This window comes from Sturnira hondurensis, unplaced genomic scaffold, assembly GCF_014824575.4.
Source record: "Sturnira hondurensis isolate 20B ecotype Veracruz unplaced genomic scaffold, ASM1482457v3 Scaffold0001120, whole genome shotgun sequence".
NCBI lineage: Eukaryota > Metazoa > Chordata > Mammalia > Chiroptera > Phyllostomidae > Sturnira > Sturnira hondurensis.
The window spans coordinates 1885745-1906899 of record NW_028073751.1 but is presented as its reverse complement, the minus strand read 5'-3'; the positions used below and the strand labels follow the sequence as shown (position 1 = coordinate 1906899).

The 21155-nt window shown below is 39.3% G+C and overlaps 1 protein-coding gene across 1 annotated transcript in view; it reads right to left on the bottom strand.

Annotated features, from left to right (window-relative positions):
* The window catches only part of CTNNA1 (catenin alpha 1), a 198758-nt gene that overhangs the window by 16580 nt on the left and 161023 nt on the right, over nt 1-21155 (bottom strand). Inside the window, exon 10 of the mRNA XM_037061371.1 lies at nt 11771-11863. Within this exon, the coding sequence (XP_036917266.1) occupies nt 11771-11863 (93 nt within the window). The remainder of the gene's footprint in view (nt 1-11770; nt 11864-21155) is intronic.

Sequence of the window (21155 nt, the reverse complement as noted above, 5' to 3'; positions counted from 1 at the left end):
ACTGTTTATTATTCCATCTTATGAACCAGGAGCCACGTGCCTTCAGGCCACGTGGAAAACCCCCAGTCCACTGGAGGGCATGCCACAGACTCAGCATCCGGAGACTGTGGTGGTAACGGACTGGAGAATCACACCCACTAGACTGGTGGGTCTGTTCCTCTTCCTCCCTGAACAACTGGGAGTGACAGACTATGGAGACAATCAAAGATTCGTAGGCACAGGGGGACTATGCCACCCCAGTTATTAATTACTGATAGCCTACTACTTTCAAAAGTATGTGAGTTTGGGCAATAAATTATTTGGAAGAAGAGACCATCCTATATTTCTCATGTGCAATGCTTTGGTCTCCCATATTATTTTGAGGCTTGTTTTTTGTCTCTTTTCCTTCTTGCAATTCAGTTCCACTGGGTGCTTCACCATTGTAGGCTACACATTTCATTAATTAATTCATTAATTCATTCATGTATCAATGGATCAGAGTGGAGCTAGACCTTGTAAGAATATTTGGCTGAAGAAAATGTTTCCAAAGAGAGCCAAGTAAAACATGGGCACTGACTCAATTATACGCTTTAAATACCAAGATAATTTTCCATTACAAAGAGAAAACTGCTTTCTTTTGTTCTTATCTCATACAGTATAATGGAAGAACAGCTCCTTGCCTAAGGTTAACATTCTCATTTTGACTACAAAAGTGTTTACAAAGGATGCCTAACAAATACAGGCAAACCTTGGCTCTTGAACAATTCAGTTCTCAGAAATCTCAGGTGTCTAACAAAACTTCTGACTGACAACTCTTCCATGCTGACCCTGTGTGATCAGTCACAAGTCTCTCTCACTATAAACAAAGGAGATTCAGTTTCTGAACAAATAGTTCCTTGAACACTTTTCTGAAACAAATTACATTTGAGAACCAAGATTCCACTGTACTCATTTTTGATGACTCCTAGATAATTAAAAATAGAAATGTATAAAGTGGGAAATTGAAATAATAGAAAAAGCTGTCAGAAAACAGACAACAAAATTACTTTTCCATGCAAATGATCTTTATCTAGGAAATCTGAGAATTAATAAGAGTTCATTAAGGTAGTTAAAGACAATATATATAAAAAATCAGCAGCTTTTCTATCTGCTATCAAAAAGAATAAAAAGTGGCCCTGGCTGGTGTGGCTCAGTGGACCAAGTGCCGGCCTGCCGAACAGAAAGGTCACTGGTTTGATTCCCAGTCAGGCAGGGCACATGCCTGGGTTGCATGCAGGCTAGGGCCACGGTTGGGGACCCTCGAGAGACAACCAATCGATGTAGCTCTTACATACTGATGTTTCTTCCCTCCCTTTCTTCCTCCCTTCCTCTCTCCCTAAAAATAAACAAATATCTTTTAAAAAATCACAGACACTTTCATATTATATAAAAAAGTACAGAAAATGAGTAAAGTATCAAATCTTCATAAAAGCAATTGATAGCAAAATATGTGGGATTAAATTTGTAAAGAAACCCACTGGACTGAAGTAGGAAAAAAGTGACTGAACTTTTCTGAAGTACATTTAAAAACTTGAATAAACACAAATATATTCTGTTTATGAGAAGACTGGCATTTAATCACAAATTAACCTGAAACAACCAATTGCTGAAAATAGCCAAAAAGTCTTGGGGATAGAGAGCAAGAGTAAGGAGGAGAAAGAGTTTATAATATAAAGCTAAAGTAATTAGAACAGAATAATCTAAAAACACACCCTATCACAAAACAAATTCAGTGTTATGATAAAAGTGACATCACAACTTCTGGCCAAGATGGAGCCGTAGGTAGAAACACTGTGTCTCCTCGCACAACCAAGTTTAAAGAAAACAAAGTTTTAGTAACAAAAATGCAACCAAAACACAGAAAATTGAACTGTATGGAAGTCCGACAACAACAAACCATTCATCTAGACCGATGTGAGGGGCGGAGTCAGCAACTGGCAGAGCAGGATCAGGAAGGAAAAAGGGGCCTGACCACCCCAGGAGCCCAGGCAGTGGTTGACAGATCCTGGGCGTGGGGTGGCAACAGGTGGACACAGTGAGGGTGCAAGGTGGCTGGCTGACCATGGTCACACATTCGCACACAGATAAAACAAGCGAAGGAGCAAGCAGTGAGACAGACCGCACAGGCTAGGGCCCCAGCAATGAGAATTAAAGCCTAAAAGCACCAACTGGAAAAACTTTCAGGGTCCAAGTGCTGGGAGAAGCTCTAAGGCTCACAGACAGTTTGTTGGAGAGACCCACAGGGTCCTGAAGAGTGCACAGGCCCACACAGCCAGGAGACGGCACCAGGGGGGCCCAATTTGCTTGTGGGAAGCAGCAGAGGGGACTGAAATCCGAGAGAGAACAGAGCAAGTGCCATTACCCCTCTCTGACCCCACCCCTACATACAGCATCACAACCCAGAGACTGGGTGGCCCCACCCTGGTGAACATCTAAGGCTCCGCCCCTCCTGTGTAACAGGTGCAAACAGACCAAAACAATATGGCTCAAGAAGAACAGCTCAAAGCCCCAGAGCCAATACTTCTAAGTGACCAAGGGATAGCCAACCTATCAGATGCACAGTTCAAAACACTGGTGATCAGGATGCTAACAGAACTGGTTGATTTTAGTCACAAATTAGATGAACAAATGAAGGCTAAACTAAGTGAAATGAAGGGAAATGCACAGGAAACCAATAGTGATGGAAAGGAAACTGGGACTCAAATCAAGGGAGTGGACCAGAAGGAAGAAAGAAACATCCAACCAGAAAAGAATGAAGAAACAAGAATTCAAAAAAATGAGGAGAGGCTTAGGAACCTCCAGGACATCTTTAAACATCTTTAAACACCCCGAATTATAGGGGTACCAGAAAGGGAAGAGGAAGACCAACAAGTGGAAAACTCATTTGAACAAATAATAAAGGAGAACTTCCCCAGTCTGGCAAAGGAAATGGACTTCTAGGAAATCCAGGAAGCTCAGAGTCCCAAAGAAGGTGGACCCAAGAAGGAACACACCAAGGCACATCAGAATTACATTAGCCAAGACTAAAATGAAGGAGAGAATCCTGGAAGCAGCAAGAGATAAGGGGACAGTCACCTACAAAGGAGTACCCATCAGACTGTCAGCGGATTTCTCAAAAGAGACCTTACAGGCAAGAAGGGGCTGGAAAGAAGTATTCCAAGTCATGAAATCCAAAGACCTACAGCCAAGATTGCTTTATCCAGCAAAACTTTCATTTAGAATGGAAGGACAGATAAAGTGCTTCTCAGATAAGGTCAAGTTCAAGGAGTTCATCATCACCAAGACCTTATTATATGAAACGTTAAAGGGACTTATCTAAGAAAAAGAAGATGAAAAATATGAACAGTGAAAGGACAGCAAACTCACAGTTATTAACAACCACACCTAAAACAAAAGCAAACCAAGAGGACAGCTAGATCAGGAGTGGAACCATAGAAATGAAGAACACATAGAAGGTTAGCAACAGGGGAGTGGGAGGAGGAGAAGAGGGGAGAAGATACAGGAAATAAGTAGCATAGACAGTAAGTAGAAAATAGACAGGGAGGAGGGCAAGAATAGTATGGGAAATATAGAATCTAAAGAACTTGTGACACATGGACATAAACGGGGGAGTGGTGGGGGAGGGGTGTGCAGGGTGGAGGGGAATGAAGGGGGTAAAATGGGACAACTGTAATGGTATAATCAATAAAATATATTTTAAAAAATATTTAAAAGCCCTGCCTGGTGTAGCTCAGTGGATTGAGCGCAGGCCTGTGAACCAAAAAATCGCGGTTCAATTCCCAGTCAGGGCACATGCCTAGGTGCAGGCCAGTTCCCAGCAGGGCACACATGAGAGGCAACCATACATTGATGTTTCTCTCCCTCTCTCCTTCCCTTCCCCTCTAAAAAGATAAATAAATAAAATCTTTTAAAAAAATTTGAAAACGTGGTATCACATATAGGTGGCAAAATGTATCCTTTTTATATCTGGTGGGCTATTTTGAGAAAAAGTTATAGCTTTACTTCATACTTATATTTATGTGCTAAGATTGTGTCCAGACAAATGAGTTAAATTTAAAATTACCAGGCTAGAAGAATATATTTACATATGCACTTACTAAACAAAAACCTAAACAGAAATTATTTATGTTTTAGAAAACTCTCCTCTATTTCCAAATAACTGAAGAAGTCAATTAGAAACCTAACTATATTACTTTTGCATTTAAGTATGTTTATGTAACAGATGAAGTACATCACGTGAGGTAAAGTATCAGCAGCAAGTCAGGGAAAGACACGATGCCTCACCTGCAGGAAGCCACAATGCCCGGGCAACCAGGGGGAAACATAGTCTCCGAGAGAAATGGACATCGGAGGGCTCTAGGAACCTGCTAAGATCCAAGACCAACTCTGAAATGACATTTCGTTCTAGAACTCCCTCTTGTTATTTTTAAAATATAGACAATACCACCCGCCCCTAACTCAGGAGGACTACATGTCTCCTACAGCCCTCTGTCAGTGAGGCCTTGCCTCACCATCCCGCTCCAACCTTTATGGGCTACAGTTAAAGCGGTGCTTTGAGAAAAATGTATAGCATTAGTGTTCATTAGAAAAAGTCTCAAATTAGTGATCTAAAAGCTTCTGTCTTTAGAAAATAGAGAAAGGATGGCAAATTAAACCCATAGAAAGCAGAAGGAAAAAACCCAACAGAGCCCTGGCTGGCGTGGCTCAGTGGATTGAATGTCAGCCTTTGAATCAAAGGGTCACCAGCTTGATTCATAGTCAGGGCACGGGCCTGGGTTGTGGGCCAGGTCCCCACTACGGGGGTGCATCAGTGGCAAACTGATGTTTCTCTGTCTTTCCCCCTCCCTTCCCAAGAATAAATACAATCTTAAAAAAAAAAGTGCAATTGATGAAATGCAAATTACCCAAATTCGCCCACGAATAAACAGCTAATCTGTATACCCTGATATGTATTAAAGAACTGAATTCATTGTTGAAAACCTTTCCATGAAGAAAACTCCAAGCCAGATGGCTTCATAGGTAAAGTCTTCCAAACCACTGAAAAGGGACTAATAGCCATTATACAGACTTATCAAGAAAAACAAAACAAAACAAAACAAACAAAAAAACAGGAGAGAAGGAAACACGTTCAGCTTTTATGATATGAAAATCAAACTTTACAAAAGAAGAAAACAAGACCATTGTCAACGTGCAAGCCTTCTCTTGACACCTGTTACCTGCAGACCTCTCTGTGTGCGCAGGAGGGAGGGGGAGATACACAGAAAATGCTGAGAAAAACTTTTGGTTGGAAGCATCTCCTTTGAGCTCTTCTGTGAAACTACTTTGTACAAGAAAAGATTTGAGAACAGGGAGTAGAAAAGTCAGGTGATTCAAAGGTAGATGGTCCTACGGTTGTGAAATAATAGATGAGTGAGAGCTGAGGCCACAGGCTAATGGCCCATATGCCTCGGGTATTTTTTAAAGAGCTGTGTATTTTCTCACTACCTACATACAGACCAGTCCTGTTTGGGTTTGTACTTTTTTGATGCTTGTTAAGCCTGTCAGCCACAAAAATGATGAGTGTTGCCACAAGCACAATAGGAGAAGAAGTAACATAGAAGTCTACGGAGGTGGAAGAAAGAATGTGCAATTTCGTAAGTTCTCAATTTAATGAAAACTAAAAAAACAATAAGAAATGTAGATAAGTAGTAGCTTCAAATATTTAATCCACTCTTGTGTAGATTCCCAAGAACGGCCACATTTAAATCAGGTTATATGAATTACTAAAGTGCCAGGTTTGTATTAACATAAATGTACATTGCTCATTTCTCACATAATGAAGAAAAATAAAATAGTGAGATCATCTCTATAGAAGACTGAAATCATATCAAGCATCTTTTCCGATCACAATGGTATGAAACTAAAAACCAATTACAATAAAAAAATGAAAAACACTCGAACACATGGAAGCTAAATAACATGTTACTAAACAATGAAAGGGTCAACAATGACATCAAAGAAGAAATCAGAAGTTACCTTGAAACAAATTAAAATAAACACACAACAACCCAAAACCTATGAGACATAGTAAAAGCAGTTCTAAAAGGGAAATTCATAGCATCATAGCCTCCCTCAAGAAACAATAAAAAAAAAACAACTCAAATAAACAACTAACCCTACAGCTAAAAGATCTAAACAAACAAACAAAACAAACAAAACAAAAGCCCAGAGTGGGTAGAAGAAAGGAAATAATGAAGATTAGAGTGGAAATAAATGACATAGAGCCACTTAAAAAAAAAAACAATGAAACCAAGAGCTAGTTCTTTGAAAAGATGAACAAGATTGACAAACCTTTAACCAGACTCATAAAAACAGAGGACTCAAATAAATAAAATCAGAAATGAAAGATGAGAAGTAACAACTGACACCAAAGAAATACAAAGGATTGTAAGAAAATATTATGAACAACTATATGCCAACAAATTGGACAATCTGGGCAAAACAGATCAAATCCTAGAAACACACAATCTCCCAAAAGTGAATCAAGAAGAATCAGAAAACCTGAATAGACCAATTACAACAAATGAAAATGAAGCAGTAATAAAAAAACTCCCAGCAAACAAAAGTCCTGGACCAGATGGCTTCACAGCCTAATTTTACCGAACATTCAAAGAACTAACACCTACCCCTATCAAACTATTCCAAAAATTTCAAGAAGACATAAGACTTCCAAGCTCATTTTATGAAGTCAGCATTATCCTCATTGCAAAACCAGGTAAAGATACTACAAAGAAAGAAAATTATAGGCCAATATCCCCAATGAACACAGATGCTAAAATCTTCAACAAAATATTAGCAAACTGGATCCAGCAATACATTAAAAAGATCATACACCATGACCAAGTGGCATTTATTCTGGGGGTTTAAGGTTGGTACAATATTTGCAAATCGATAAACATGATATATCACAAAAACAAAATGAAGGATGAAATTGCATGATCTTATCAATAGATGCAGAAAAAGCATTTCATAAAACCCAGCATCCATTTCATGATAAAAACTCTCAGCAAAGTGGGAATAGCAGGAATATACCTCAACATAATAAAGGCCATCTATGACAAACCACAGCAAACATCCTACTCAATAGGCAAAAACTACAAGCATTTCCCTTAAGATCAGGAACAAGACAGGGATGTCCACTTTTATTTAACATAGTACTGAAAGTATTAGTTACACCAATCAGACAAAAAAAAAAAAAAGAAAGAAAAGAAATACAGGCATCCAAATTGGAAAGGAGGAAGTAAAACTGTCATTATTTGTAGATGGCATGATATGGTATATACAAAATCCTGAAGAACACCAAAACAATACTAGTTAAAACTTATAAATTTCAGTAAATTAGCAGGATACAAAATTAATATTCAGAAATTGGAAGAGCCGGTCAAGATGGAGGCATAGGTAGAAACCCTTCATTTCCTTGCACAACTGAAAGGAGGATAACAACCATTCTAAAAACAATAAACAATCAGAAGTGCCAAAAAAATCAGACTGCATGGAACTCCAACAACCAAGGAATTAAAGAAACAGTCAACCAGACCAACCAGACTGGTAGGAGGGAGACAGGCAGTGGGGTGGATGGAGAGAACCCAGGGCAAGGCAGTGGACCTTGCAGGCAGGGGTGGCTGAAAGGATGCTCTGGGAAGCGAGTGGACCTCGAAGGAAGGGCTGGCTAAATGGAATACTGAGACTCAGAGCTTACTGTGGAGTACAGTGGGGTTGCACTGGTGGGAGAAGCTCCCAGTCTCACAGTTGTAAAGTAGGCTAGAGCCCAGCAAGCGAGCTGCATTGTTCCCTCTCTGGCCCCTCCCCCACAGACAGCTCATCAGCACAGCAAAGAGGGTTGCCCTGCCCTATTGAAAACCTAAGGCCCTACCCCCTTACAACTTCAAAGGTGCACCAAGACAAAAAAATATGGCTAAAATAAAAGAACAGAGCAAAACTCCAGAGAAAGAGCTAAGTGATGAGGAGATAACCAACCTATCTGATATAGAATTCAAAACACTGGTAATCAAGATGCTCATAACACTGACTGAGCTTGGTTAAAATGAAAAGAACAACTGAAGGATACCCAAAGTGAAATAAAACAAAATATGCAGGGAACTAACAGTGACAGGAAGGAAACCAGGACTCAAACCAGCGATCTGGAACAACAACAACAAAAAAGAAATAAACACCCAACTGGAACAGAATAAAGAAACAAGAATTCAAAAAAGTGAAGAGAAGCTTGGGAACCTCTGGGAAAACTTTAGATGTTCCAATATCCGATTTATAGGGGTGCCAGAAGGAGAACAGCAGCAAGAAATTGAAAACTTATTTGAACAAATAATGAAGGAAAACTTCCCCAATCTGGTGAAGGAAATAAGACTTCCAGGAAGTCCAGGAAGCTCAGAGTCCCAAAGAAGTTAGACCCAAGGAGGAACACACCAAGGCACATCATAATTACATTAGCCAAGATTAAAGATACAGAGAGAATCCTAAAAGCAAGAGAAAAGGAGATAGTTACCTACAAAGGAGTTCCCATAAGACTATCAGCTGATTTCTCAAAAGAAACCTTACAAGCAAGAAGGGGCTGGAAACCTTACCAGTATTCCAAGTCATGAAAGGCAAGGACCTACACCAAGATTACTCCTATCCAGCAAAGCTCTAATTTAGAATGGAAGGGCAGATAAAATGTTTCCCATATAAGATCAAGTTAAAGGAGTTCATCATCACCAAGCCCTTTCTATATGAAATGTTAAAGGGACTTATCTAAGAAAAAAAGAAGATAAAAAAATATGAACAGTAAAATAACAAACTCACCACTATCAACAACTGAACCTAAAAACAAACAAACAAACAAAAACAATGAAAACAAATACTAAGCAAACAACTAAAAGAACAGAATCAGAGAAGTGGAGATCACATGGAGGAGGGTTTTCAGTGGGGAGAGGAAGAATGGTGGGGAAAGGTGCAAGGAATAAGAAATACAATCAGCAGGCATAAAATAGACGGGGAGAGATTCAGAATGGTATAGGAAACAATGAAGTCAAAGAATTTATATGTACAATCCATGAACTAAGGGGCAGGGGAATGCTGGAAGGGAATGCAGGGTGGGGGGGGATAAAGGGGAAAATCTGGAAAACTGTAATAGCATAATCAATAAAATATACTTTAAAAAAAGAAATTGGTGGCATTTTTACACACCTATTATAAACCATTAAAAGGAGAAATTAAGAAAACATTCTCATTTACAACTGTAACAACAACAACAAAAAAATAAGGTGCCTGGGAATAAATTTAACAAAGGAGGTAAAAGACCTGTACTCAGAAAATTATAGTATACTGAAGAAAGAAACTGATGAAGGTGCAAAAAAATAGAAGCATATATCATGTTCATGGATAGAAAGAATTAACATCATTAAAACATCCATACTACACAAAGCAATCTATAAATTCAATTTGATTCCTGTTAAAATACCAATGACATATCTCACAGAACTAGAAAACATATTCCAAAAATGTTTATGAAACCACAAAAGACCTCATATAGCCTCAGCAATCTTAAGAAAGAAGAACTAAGTTGGAGGTACCATGCTACCTAATATCAAACTATACTACAAGGCTATAGCAATCAAAACAGCATGGTACAGGCATAAAAAAAGGCATAGAGATCAACTGAACAGAATAGAGAGCCAGAAGTAACCATGCCTTTTTAGTTAATTACTATTTGACAAAGGAGGCAAAAACATACAATGGAATAAAGACAGTCTCTTCAATAAATAGTGATGGGAAAATTGGACAGATATATGAAAAAAAAAGAAACTAAACCGCCTCCTTACACCATACTCAATATGTCACAGCTGCCTTGTCTAGAAATGGCATCTGGTAATGCACGTAATGTCATTACCATGCCTGCAAATGGCTATTGTATTTGCCATCACTGAACTACCCAGCTCTGTATGTAAGCAAGGGTAGGAATGAGCCCAGGTGAGAAAATGGGAGAATAATCACACCTGGAAAACACCTTTTTATTCAGGACATGTACCCAATACCAAGTGTGGTCTGCCCACCATCTGTCTAAGCCCTTGAGTTCTGTTCTAGTAGGAAAAATGAAATTATAAAGGAGAAGAACAAAGGATGTTTTCTGATGGCAAACTCAAACCTGTGTGATATGGCCCAGCCATGCACAATTTGTGCACATCATCATTTTCATTAGGATCTATCTACTAGACTCTCCATGTGATCCCCCCCCAGGCTTTAAGATCATTTATATAAATACTCTTGCTAGGTGTGATGAGTGTATGTTACCATCTGTTTAAGCTGATATGTGAAAGCACTGTTGTTTTTCAAGCATTTAAAAACCAAATGCAGAACCAAAGACATGAAAAACATACACTGATAGGATAAAATGGCAAACTTAAGGGGAAAAAAGGCCAAATCATTAGAAATATGCTCTAAATTTATTTCATGTAACTTGGTCATACATTAACTTTCTGGAGGTGATTCAATCCATTGTGCTTATTATCTGCACAGCTAGCAATCACTAGCAGATTTCATGACTGGATTAAAGCTGAAGAAATGTCCACCACATAATTCGAATTCTCAATTGGCCCATCACACTAATATTTAGACAAAGTAACTCTCATTGGGAAACTATTCACATGGTTCAGAATAAGAACAAATGTTCTAATTAACCTATATACCAGCAAGGCTCTCCTATTAGTAACCAGGCTTTACTTATTTCTATCACCTACTTTGAATGTCAGAAATTATTTATATGAAAGAGCCAGAGTATTAGTCACAGTATATTTTAAAGGTAGTTGCAGACATAACATAGAAACTTCATTCCTGTGACCTCTATTCTATTACTCCAGTTCCCTTGCTTTGTGGGCACTGCCATCTGGCAGGCCATTTAGAGAGAAGTAAATGTAAGCCCTCAAAGTATGCCCATGAGCACTCTCTACTTGGGAAATTGGATAGGCAACCTCTTCCACTGAAGCAGTATTTACACCGTCTACAAATCCCTGTGCGTGGCAGAGTAGCAAGCCACACGAACAGGATCAGGTCCCCTCATGGGACGCACACAACACACTGGACATGTAACAAAAAGCACCATTCTTCTGTGTGCTTCACAGTCTTTCTAGTGTCCCGGAGGCTTAACCTAGCCTCATCACCAGTCTTCCAAAATGCTGTTATAAATGGAGAAAAGTTCTCAAGCATTTACTTTCGGAGATGGCTGAATTATATTATTAATATCTGTATCATAAGGCTACTTTAAGACCTCAGAGTAAGGCTTCCAGCTGTTAAACATCCCCTCCTCCCCCAACATGGAAACCCAAATACAAGGCATTAAGACAGAGGCAGGGAGGCAGCTGTTACCCTTTGGGGCTTGTGGGGTAACCACCGGGATTGCAGGACTGCCAGCTGTTGCAGGTGCCCTAGTTCAGGAAGGGTATAGACTGAAGGGTGTGGTCACTGCCCACCACTGGTGAGCAGCAGAGGACAATGCACATTTTTAATGAAGGGCAAGGGGTCAGTAGCATGGGATGCCCTCAGGAAATGTCACTTGAAGTTAAAACATAAATTTCCCCAACCTTCGTAGACTCTGAATCAGTATTTTTATCTCCATGACTTTTATCTAAAATCCTAAAAACAAAACTAACAAAATAAATCTCATCTCCATTCTAACCCAAATCCAATTTGGTGGCACCTTACATTACCGGTCATACCTTACCTGAGGGCAGAGGGCTTCTAGCTGGCTTGCAGACATTCGAACAAGCTTTACACCTTCTTCATTGTTTGAAATCGAACACGCCAGGTTGGCAACCTAGAAGAAGGAACACCATAAAAGTCTTTGAAGATTTTTCTCTTAAACTGCAAAGGAAGACAAACATACACTTACCCTCACACCTGACCTTTACAGCCCACAAGGATACTTTTTTTTAAAGACCTGTGCTAAGGAAATTGTACCGATTCATAACACAGGTCACATTGTGAGTTGGTGGTAGAACCTTAAAAGATCCCATGGCCTGTAACTCACAGGCTTTACATGAGCTCTGACCTGCCTGAACAGTAACTTCAGGAAGAAGTTCTCCCATTGGGGCAGTGACATGAGAAAAGCTAAGGAACCAAATGCACCAGGAAAGAACTGCTGGTGTCCTAGGGTACTTTGCAGCTGTTCTTGAAGAAAGAAAATCACGATTCTTGGTTACTGTTCTCATTTGACAGGTGAATGGATGCTTACTTTAAGCCAAAATGAGCTTTATTTGAATACAAGTTTATTTTTTCAAATTAAAAAAAAAATAGCATTAAGACATCAAGATGGACATAAAGCCATCCTCATCAGAAAAGGAGTAAGAAACAGCAGTGATGTCCCACTGTTAAGAGCACAGCTGTCCCCTAGCTGGCTTCTCAGAAGCACTGACAGCTGGACTCTTTCCCCAACTATACGGCTTCATTGGAACTTCCCACCCAACAGTCTCAATGACATTGCTTATGTAGCCAGAAACAGCGTTTCCAAGTTGTGCCATACTTCCTCTGCCGAAGCTCTGGCCAAGCCTATGATGCTGCTCTGTAGTGACTGTTGGGGCTTCTTCAGGAAAGCTTGCCAATTCCATTAGTAATGCCACAGACAAACTGAATACGAGGGGCCGAGATACATCTTTCCCCCAATTGCAATATGAATGACAGAGGCGTAGGCAGTTGAATACTGGCAGTTGAAAGGCAATTTCCAAGAATTTAAATGCCAGAGTAAACAAGGGCAATGGCAATAACCTTTGATTTTTCACTCCTCCACCCAACTTAAGCACATAAAGACACAAGGAAAAATATATAGTATTATGGCTGTTGTTTGCTGTGTCAAAGTTAGGCATTAACAGCTTTCTGCAAGACTGCTAAACTATCAGAAAATCCTGTGCTGTCTAACCACAAGAAGAAACAAAAGAATGAACATGCAGTTTAAAAATAAAATATAAGGAAACTGAAAATTAAGTCAGGTCTTTAAGTTTAGTGGCCTTCAAAATCACGTAAAGAAGTGACCTCTATTCTCCCTGAAGATTACAATTCTACTTTCTGATGTCAACTGGACCTGGGCCAAGGAGCGCTTTTCTCTTCATGATGACAATCAATAGAGCTGATTATTTTGTTTAAAAATTGCTATAAAATATGGCCTAAGTTAAATTTTACAGAAGACTTTTAAAAAAACATTACCCCTCAACTGCACATTTTATGATGCTATAATGAAGGAGAAAGCTCAAATTAGATGTGTTCATGCCCTAAGTAGGGGTTTTGAAAACCAAATACAAAATGTGTGGTTGACCACTGAACTAGCAGCTGGGACTAACAGAAGTCCCCGTGAGGGGAGTGAACGGAGGCCAGCACCCCGACCCCACTCCCACCATTTAGGAAGCCAGCCGAATGTCAGACGGGGAAAGGTCTGCCATTGTGTTTCTGTCTTCCATGCCTCAGCCACTACTCATCCAGTTTCATTTCTATTTGTATTCTCCCAATTGTATGAATCTGAGAAACCCAGAAAAATATTTAAATTAAGGAGCAAAAATCTGTATAAAGTACTGTCTCCTAATAGTGTGGCTGAGGCTGAAATGGCTGACTTTGGTAAACCACCTTTCCTATTTCCTAATAATCCTAACAAAACAAAGGTTACGGAAGACTTGCACTTTGCTTTAAAACATTAGGTACACTGCCGGTTTCAGGAAGCCGCCCTGCCTGGCCTGGGGGGAGGTAGCAGGCACCTGTCACTGAGTCTTCTTCAGATGAACGCTCAATTCACCCTCCAGGGACAAGGCTTCTCACTTCTAACAATGAAAAATGTGCAAATGCAGCCTCTCAACCATAGTTCTCTGAGGTGCTAACCTCATATACTAGTGCCAGCCTACAGGGGAAGTTCAGGGTGAAGGGAAGGGCTTCCTGAATGCCTTCTTCTGGGCTCTAGGAATCTGGGATGGCAGTTAATAATACAGAGACTAAAGATTCTGAAGTTTGAATTAAAAACACCCAGAGCAGCTAAATTCCAGAGAACTTGGCTGAGCTGAGACTTTGTAGAGGACTGAACGGTATCTCTACAGTTGTTCTGGGAATAAGTTACCCTGTCTGTGCCACCACAGTAACCTGAGGTACTACTAACAAACAATGTAAATGTCTCTGATGCCTGGTAATCCAAGGACTGGGCTAGAACTGACACAGTGACCAATGGCTCTGACATCATGAAAGAGTGACCAGTGCCTCTATTGCACTGCTTCTGCCTAACTCATGTGAGTCTGGACCATGTTAAGGAGAACATTTTGGAAAGCTTGCAACTCCCTAATAAAAAATAGCTCCAGGCTGCAGCAGGTTTCAGGAGGCGCTCAGTAACAAACAGCCTGTGCTGTGAAGGGGACTGTCAGAGCCAGGCTGTGTCAGATCAACAAATATGACATCTGCCCATTACAGAAAGATAACATTTCAGAGATTTAGGGAAGCTCTGCCTTCACCCTACACTAGATTTTCTTTACTTAAAAGCTATGAAACAAAGTTCTATAGTAGAAAAAAATGCCATTATGACCATTTTCCTCTATAATACAGCATGTGCTGATGACTTAAAGTGCAGAGTTGTTTAAACCACACACGAGTTGTTCCCACTGCCCTCAGTAAGTGCTTGTGGTTTTGCATTTGGCTGAAGTGCGACAATGCCCCTTACCCTGGAACCCCTAAAGGAAGACCAGACTAATTCTGCTCTTGGCCATAAATTTATGACTTACTCTCATGACAAACTCACTCCCGTTCTGTGGAGTGAAACAAACAGAAGAACTGTGGGAAAGGGGTCTTTTAAGTCTAAGTGGTAACGTCACAACCTGAGAAGCAGACTGCAGGCTGAAGCTCAAAGCCCACGTCACCTGCCATGTAGCCTTGGGTCAAGCTACTACAACTTGAATTTTCTCCTTTAAAATGACTGAGTCTAACTCTCAAAAATTCTAAAAGAATAGTAACTCAACTCTTCTAAACTTGTCATGTATCTGAGACATTCCAATTGTACGTCACATAAATTTCAAAACCACTCAGGAAATTTCCAACAATTACTCCCAAGCCCACAGGGAAAATGATGATGGAACAAAAGGTAAGCCTCCATCTTCCCAATTTCCAGGGGAGGATGCTGGTTACCTTCTTAGGAGAACAAGACGTGTTACCAAAAAATGAACTGTGCACGGGCAACAGAAAAGTTCCACACTGGATTGTGGTGATGGTTACTTAGTCCTGTAAATTTGGTAAAAATCCCTGAACTGTACACTTAGAATGGGTAAATTTTATGAGACATAAATTATCTCAATACTGCTATTAAAAAAATTCAGGGCTAAGCAGATGAGTAATTAGAAGAAATTCTCATAGGCTAGAAATGAGAAAGCAGAAATTAAAAGAGGTAAGCAAGCACTGAAAACAGTGTCTACTTGGAATAAGGGTGGGGGCGGAGGGGAATGGGGTACATACCATTCTGTGGTCAGAACTTGTGTTTTCAACGGACCAAGGCCATGACCTTCACTTCAGATCATAGGCTCTGCATAGAGCTGGGATGGCCAAAAGCCAAAAGCCTTAGTGGTAAGAGTGAACGAACAAAGAAGTCGCCATGAAGAGGGAAACAGCAGAATACCTGCCAGTGTAAGTAAGCTCTAAACATTCACTCAAAGACAAGGAAAGAAAAGGTCTCCCTTCCTAAATTCTAACCAAAAACTAGTCCTCCACAGGGGATCAGATATAGAAATTATATTATATATTTGGCCCCAAAAGTGTTTTAGGTTTAGGAGGTCGTTCATGTATTAGTGGTATCCCTACACAACTGGCAGAAGCAAATCTAAATGGAAATTTTCTCTGATGAAAGATAATCTAATTCCAGGCCTCAAAGAATTCCTATATGCAAAATACCAGGATGTGAATTCACACCCGAAAGTGCAGAAAGTACACAAGGAAGTAAGCCGTCTTGGGTAAGAGTAGGCTAAAGAATTGAGTGAGTGGATCCACAATGACTGCAGATAATCAAATGATCAAAAATGGAATATTAAAAGATGTTTCTTATGTTAACAGAAATTTCTAAAAGGATACAAAGTAGAGACACAAGGAAAGAATACACTCAGAAAAATTACTAGACAAATTTGAGAAGGATCAAAATAGAGCCTTGAAAGAAAAGTAGTAACTTCTGGGACTCTTGGAAATGTAAAATAATCTTGAACAGAACAGTGCTACAAAGGAGAATTATTAACCTATAAAGTCAAACTTAAGATCAGAAAATTGTTTTTCTTCACAATGTGAAAAATTAAGATAAACTCAAGATAAATTTAGAAGACCTACTATTCAACCATGAGGAATTTCAGGAGGAAAGACAGAATGTAACAGAGGTAATACTGAAAGAAACAACAGCAATAAAAGTTTTTCAGAGTGAATGAAATCTAAATTTTAGATTTAGGAAGACAAATTCTAAGCATGGTAAGTAAAAAGAAATCCACACCCTGATACACTGTAGTAAAGCTTTAGAACAACAAAGACAAGATTTTTAAACAGCCAGGAAGTAAATACAAATTATCTATGAAGAAAGCTCTGTGAGACTGACTGCTAACTTTTCAACTGAAACCATGGAGGCCAGAAATAGAGAAATAATCTTCAAATCACTGAGGGTGGAAGATGGGAGGGGCGAATCATCCATCCTAGTACTATAAATACAATGAAACTATTTTTTCAAGAATTAGAGCACAAGAAAGACATAAAGACAAAACTAAAGCAAAAACAACTTGAGAGCATTTACTCCAGATATATCCCTCTCCCACGCCCACCAGAGAAGTTTCTAATGAATATGCTTCAGAAAGAAAGGAAGTAATCTCAGAAGGAAGATTTAACATGCAAGAAGAAGTGGGAAGCAATGAAAATATGGTATCAGATAAAATTTATGAAAAGTTGAAAAAATGAGTTAAGGCAATACCAACAGTGTCTAACTCAGGGGGCTATAAATAAAGAGAACCAAAATACTGGACAATATTTAAGCTGGAGAGTAGAGTTAAAGTATTCTAAGATTTCTACATTATTTCAGGAAGAAGAGATATTGAGTTGATTAATCTTAATCTCTGAGTTGAATATGCATGCTAAAATATCCAGAGTTACTACTGATAAAAGAGAGAGTATATGATTTCCAAACAAGGGGCAGAAAAGATACAAAAGAAGGTGGGAAGTCTCAATCAATCTGAAAAGGGAAAGACAGAAACAGAGGATGAAAGAGATAGAGAACAAAATCAGTGGTAAAATGAATTCAATGTCATAACTATAACGAATGTGTATATACTGAACTCCAACAGAAAAAAATGAACCCTCCTAAACTGAGTAATGATAACTAAACATATCCTCTTTACAAGGTTACATTTAAATAAAAAAAACAAAGACTGAACATTATTTTTCAGAAGAAAGGAGAAAGCTATGCTGGGGTGATCAGGAAAAAGCTAGTGCCGCAGAGATTCGCGGTGCGCTGTCCTCCCAATATTGTTGTTGGGGAGCTGGAGGCTATGTGCCGGGTGAGCCCCTCACTAGGTCATAGCTGCAGGGACCACAACTCAGTAGGGACACAATGTTATGACCTTGCCTTTTTCAAAGGAACTTACAGGAAAAAAGGAAAATCATGTGGAATTTGTCACTGTATATTAAAATGTTGAGGACCCCATCTCTTCACTGTCCCTTACAGAAAAGCCCCATGTAAGAATTCTTATACTTTATTTTTAGAATAGGCTTATTTTCCATGAAGAAAATGGACATCTGTCCTCCATTCTAAAGACAAGAACTGCACAACTACTTGTGCTGCATCCTTTCCCCCTTGCTACCAGGCAGTGCAGTGCCAAATCCAAACTCAGCCATGACAATTACAGTTCGTAATTGTCTACTACTCTTTCCCTAGATTCTGATTTACCTTATTTCTACCATATTTCTTAAAACATCTTAAAAACATCTACCTTATTTCATGTTTTTGTCCTAAATAAGTTACGTCAAATGTAATTTTAGGAAGCGGCAAGATATCTCTAGCAAGGATTAGAAATAGTGAATTTACTAAAACATCATCAACTATTTTAAACAATTTGGCTGTTGTTTAATAAATAACAGGCTTTCATTTGTAGATCACCACCCAAATGATGCTGTAATCATTTCCATTTACATGGTATCATATATACCACTTTAATAATTCTGTATTTTTTGTCCTGGCTGGTGTGGCTCAATGGATTAAGTGCTGGCCTGTGAACCAAAGGGTCACCGGTTTGATTCCTAGTCAGGGTACATGCCTGGGCTGCAGGCCAGGTCCCCAAGTTGGGGGCACACAAGAGGCAATCACACACTGATGCTTCTTTCCTTCTCCTTCCTTTTCCCTCCCTCTAAAAATAAATAAATATAAAAAACAAAAGTCCCCTATTATCTAACTACCTGAATAATCTATCAGTAAAGCTAAACAGGTGCCTGTCTAAACATTAGTCAGTCCATCAGCTCTACTGATGAGGAAATAGGAGGCCTACATTCTTCTGAAGTAGGGCCAACGCTAGGCAGAGTGCTTCCTTAATCATTCCTACCAATGGTTCAACAGAAAAGAATCTTGATGCTCCCTGAGAACAAGGTTCATTCACTGCCTTCACTTGACCATCCCCCAAATTAAGGTACAGCCTGTACCATGCTGTTTTGATTGCTATAGCCTTGTAGTATAGTTTGATATTAGGTAGCATGGTACCTCCAACTTAGTTCTTCTTTCTTAAGATTGCTGAGGCTATTTGAGGTCTTTTGTGGTTTCATAAACATTTTTGGAATATGTTTTCTAGTTCTGTGAAAACTAGATATGTCATTGGTTAAGTTCAGCCAAAAACCTTGTTGGGGGTAAGATGAAATAGTAAGTACAAGACTTTTGTCTCACACAGTCCCATTAATCCGAAATACCTCTGAAAATGTGAGAAGACCAATCTTAACATGTTTAGAAAATTCTTCTGGTGCCCAAGGTCAGTGTAACATCCAAGAATGCCTGACTATTTTCACGCAAACGTCCTCCAGTCCTAAAAAGTTGAACCTTCATTTAATTTGTTATTTCCAAGAACTTCATCCTACAGTACTATACAGAGGCACTAAGAAAACACCCAAGCGAGGTTCGATTCCCAGTCAGGGCACATGCCTGGGTTGCAGTCTGGTTCCCTGCAGGCCAACTCCCAGCAGGGGACGCACGAAAGGCAACCATACATTGATGTTTCTCTCCCTCTCTCCTTCCCCTCTAAAGATAAATAAATAAAATATTTTTTTAAAAAAAGAAAAGAAAACACCCAACGTGTCACAGGTAGATGGTATAAGGTCAGTGTTTAATTCAAATTCTTCTCCCTGGCTGGCATAGCTCAGTGGATTGAGCGCGGGCCTGCGAACGAGAGGATCGCGGTTCGATTCCCAGTCAAGGCACATGCCTGGGTTGCAGGCGGGTTCCTTGCAGGCTAACCTACCAGCAGGGGATGCACAAAAGGCAACCATACATTGATGTTTCTCTCCCTCTATCCTTCCCCTCTAAAGATAAATAAATAAATAAAATCTTAAAAAAAAAAATTCTTCTTACAGAGCCTCTGCAAGGCAACTTTACTACACATCATCAGCCCACCACAGAATAAAAGTTAAAATGCAAATCATTCAATTTGTAGTTAAAACACATTTCAAGCCAATAATGTTGTACCCTATGAAGTCCTGGATAATGAAAAATACTTGGGGGGAGAGAGAGGAGCCCCACAAGTAATGATAATCTAGCTCAACAGCATACCAGTTACATTTACATTTTGGTTCTTAACTCACAAGGCAATGACAAAGATATCTTACTGTAGTAAGTAATAAAAGGCCTATTTTAATACAATGTCTGACGCTAAAGGGAATGGGATACTAAATAATACATAGTTTTTATAGGCAAGATTTCTTAAATGGCATTTTTCCTATTTCCCTCTCAAATCATGAAACTGAAAAAGAACTCAGAAGAGAGAAAAATTAAAAGGGAAAACTGATTGTTCTTTAGTTATTAAGCTGCTCACAGCCAAAGGATGCAGGCAAAGAATGAAGCAATTAAAAAGGACACATGTGTGTTAGTTACACTGTTGACAAAAAGTTAGTATTTCGGACAAAATAAATTTTTCACCTCAATACACTTTCACCTCTGCACTGTAAATTGAAGAGCAACATAAATCATTCCCGTGGTCTGTGAGAAAGAGTCGAGTACAAAAGGCATCCTGCTTCCTGCAGCACAGCCACGCCCATTTATAAACAGAAGAAAGCAAAGCCCTCAGTGCCGTCCAGAACGGCGGAGAACAGTGAGAGAATGTCACCCAGCCCACCAACGCTGACCTCAGCTCCTGCTCCCCTACTCACTGGCCTGGAACAACATGACCTCTATACACCCTTAAGGAATGGGGCTTCAACACCTTCAATATGTAGGGAGGTACTGGCAACTGTGGTGTGAAGTAGTCAGAGGTATCAGCCAGATTCTGAGAAAATAAGTTAAAAGCAACTTCACAGAAAACACTGTTATTTGCTTTTTCAAGTAAAATCACAAAAGTCATTTAATAAGGATCCAAGAGGCAGGCCAGCACCACACAGCCTTCTAAACACTGTACACAGAAAAGGGTCTGGAGAAATTTGCTCTGCTCGTAAAACTTCAAGAGTCAGTATGCACTTTTTATTCTTGAGACTAATCCTGTATTTCCATAATGTGCTATACAAAGAAGACACCATAATAGGTTTCCATTTCTAAGTGGGTGTTATCCCTAAGACTACTTAAAAACTATTAATACATTTGAAGCAACTTTATATGACACTCCAAATTAAAGCATTACCATTTTATATTTTACCCAGTCTAAGGGGAAAGTATTTCTATTAAAGCAATAAATAAGACTTCCAAAAACCAAGTTAGCAAGTGCCAACACATCTGCTCCAATTTTATTTTGGTCATATATTAAAATGCTGTTTAAATAAGAACTTTTGATCAGCTCCCCTTTCGAATGCTGATAAAATGGGTAGCTTTTTTCACATATAATTTCAGCACCATTTGCATCACATTATACAAAAAAACATACATTATATTATATACATATTTTGATTGT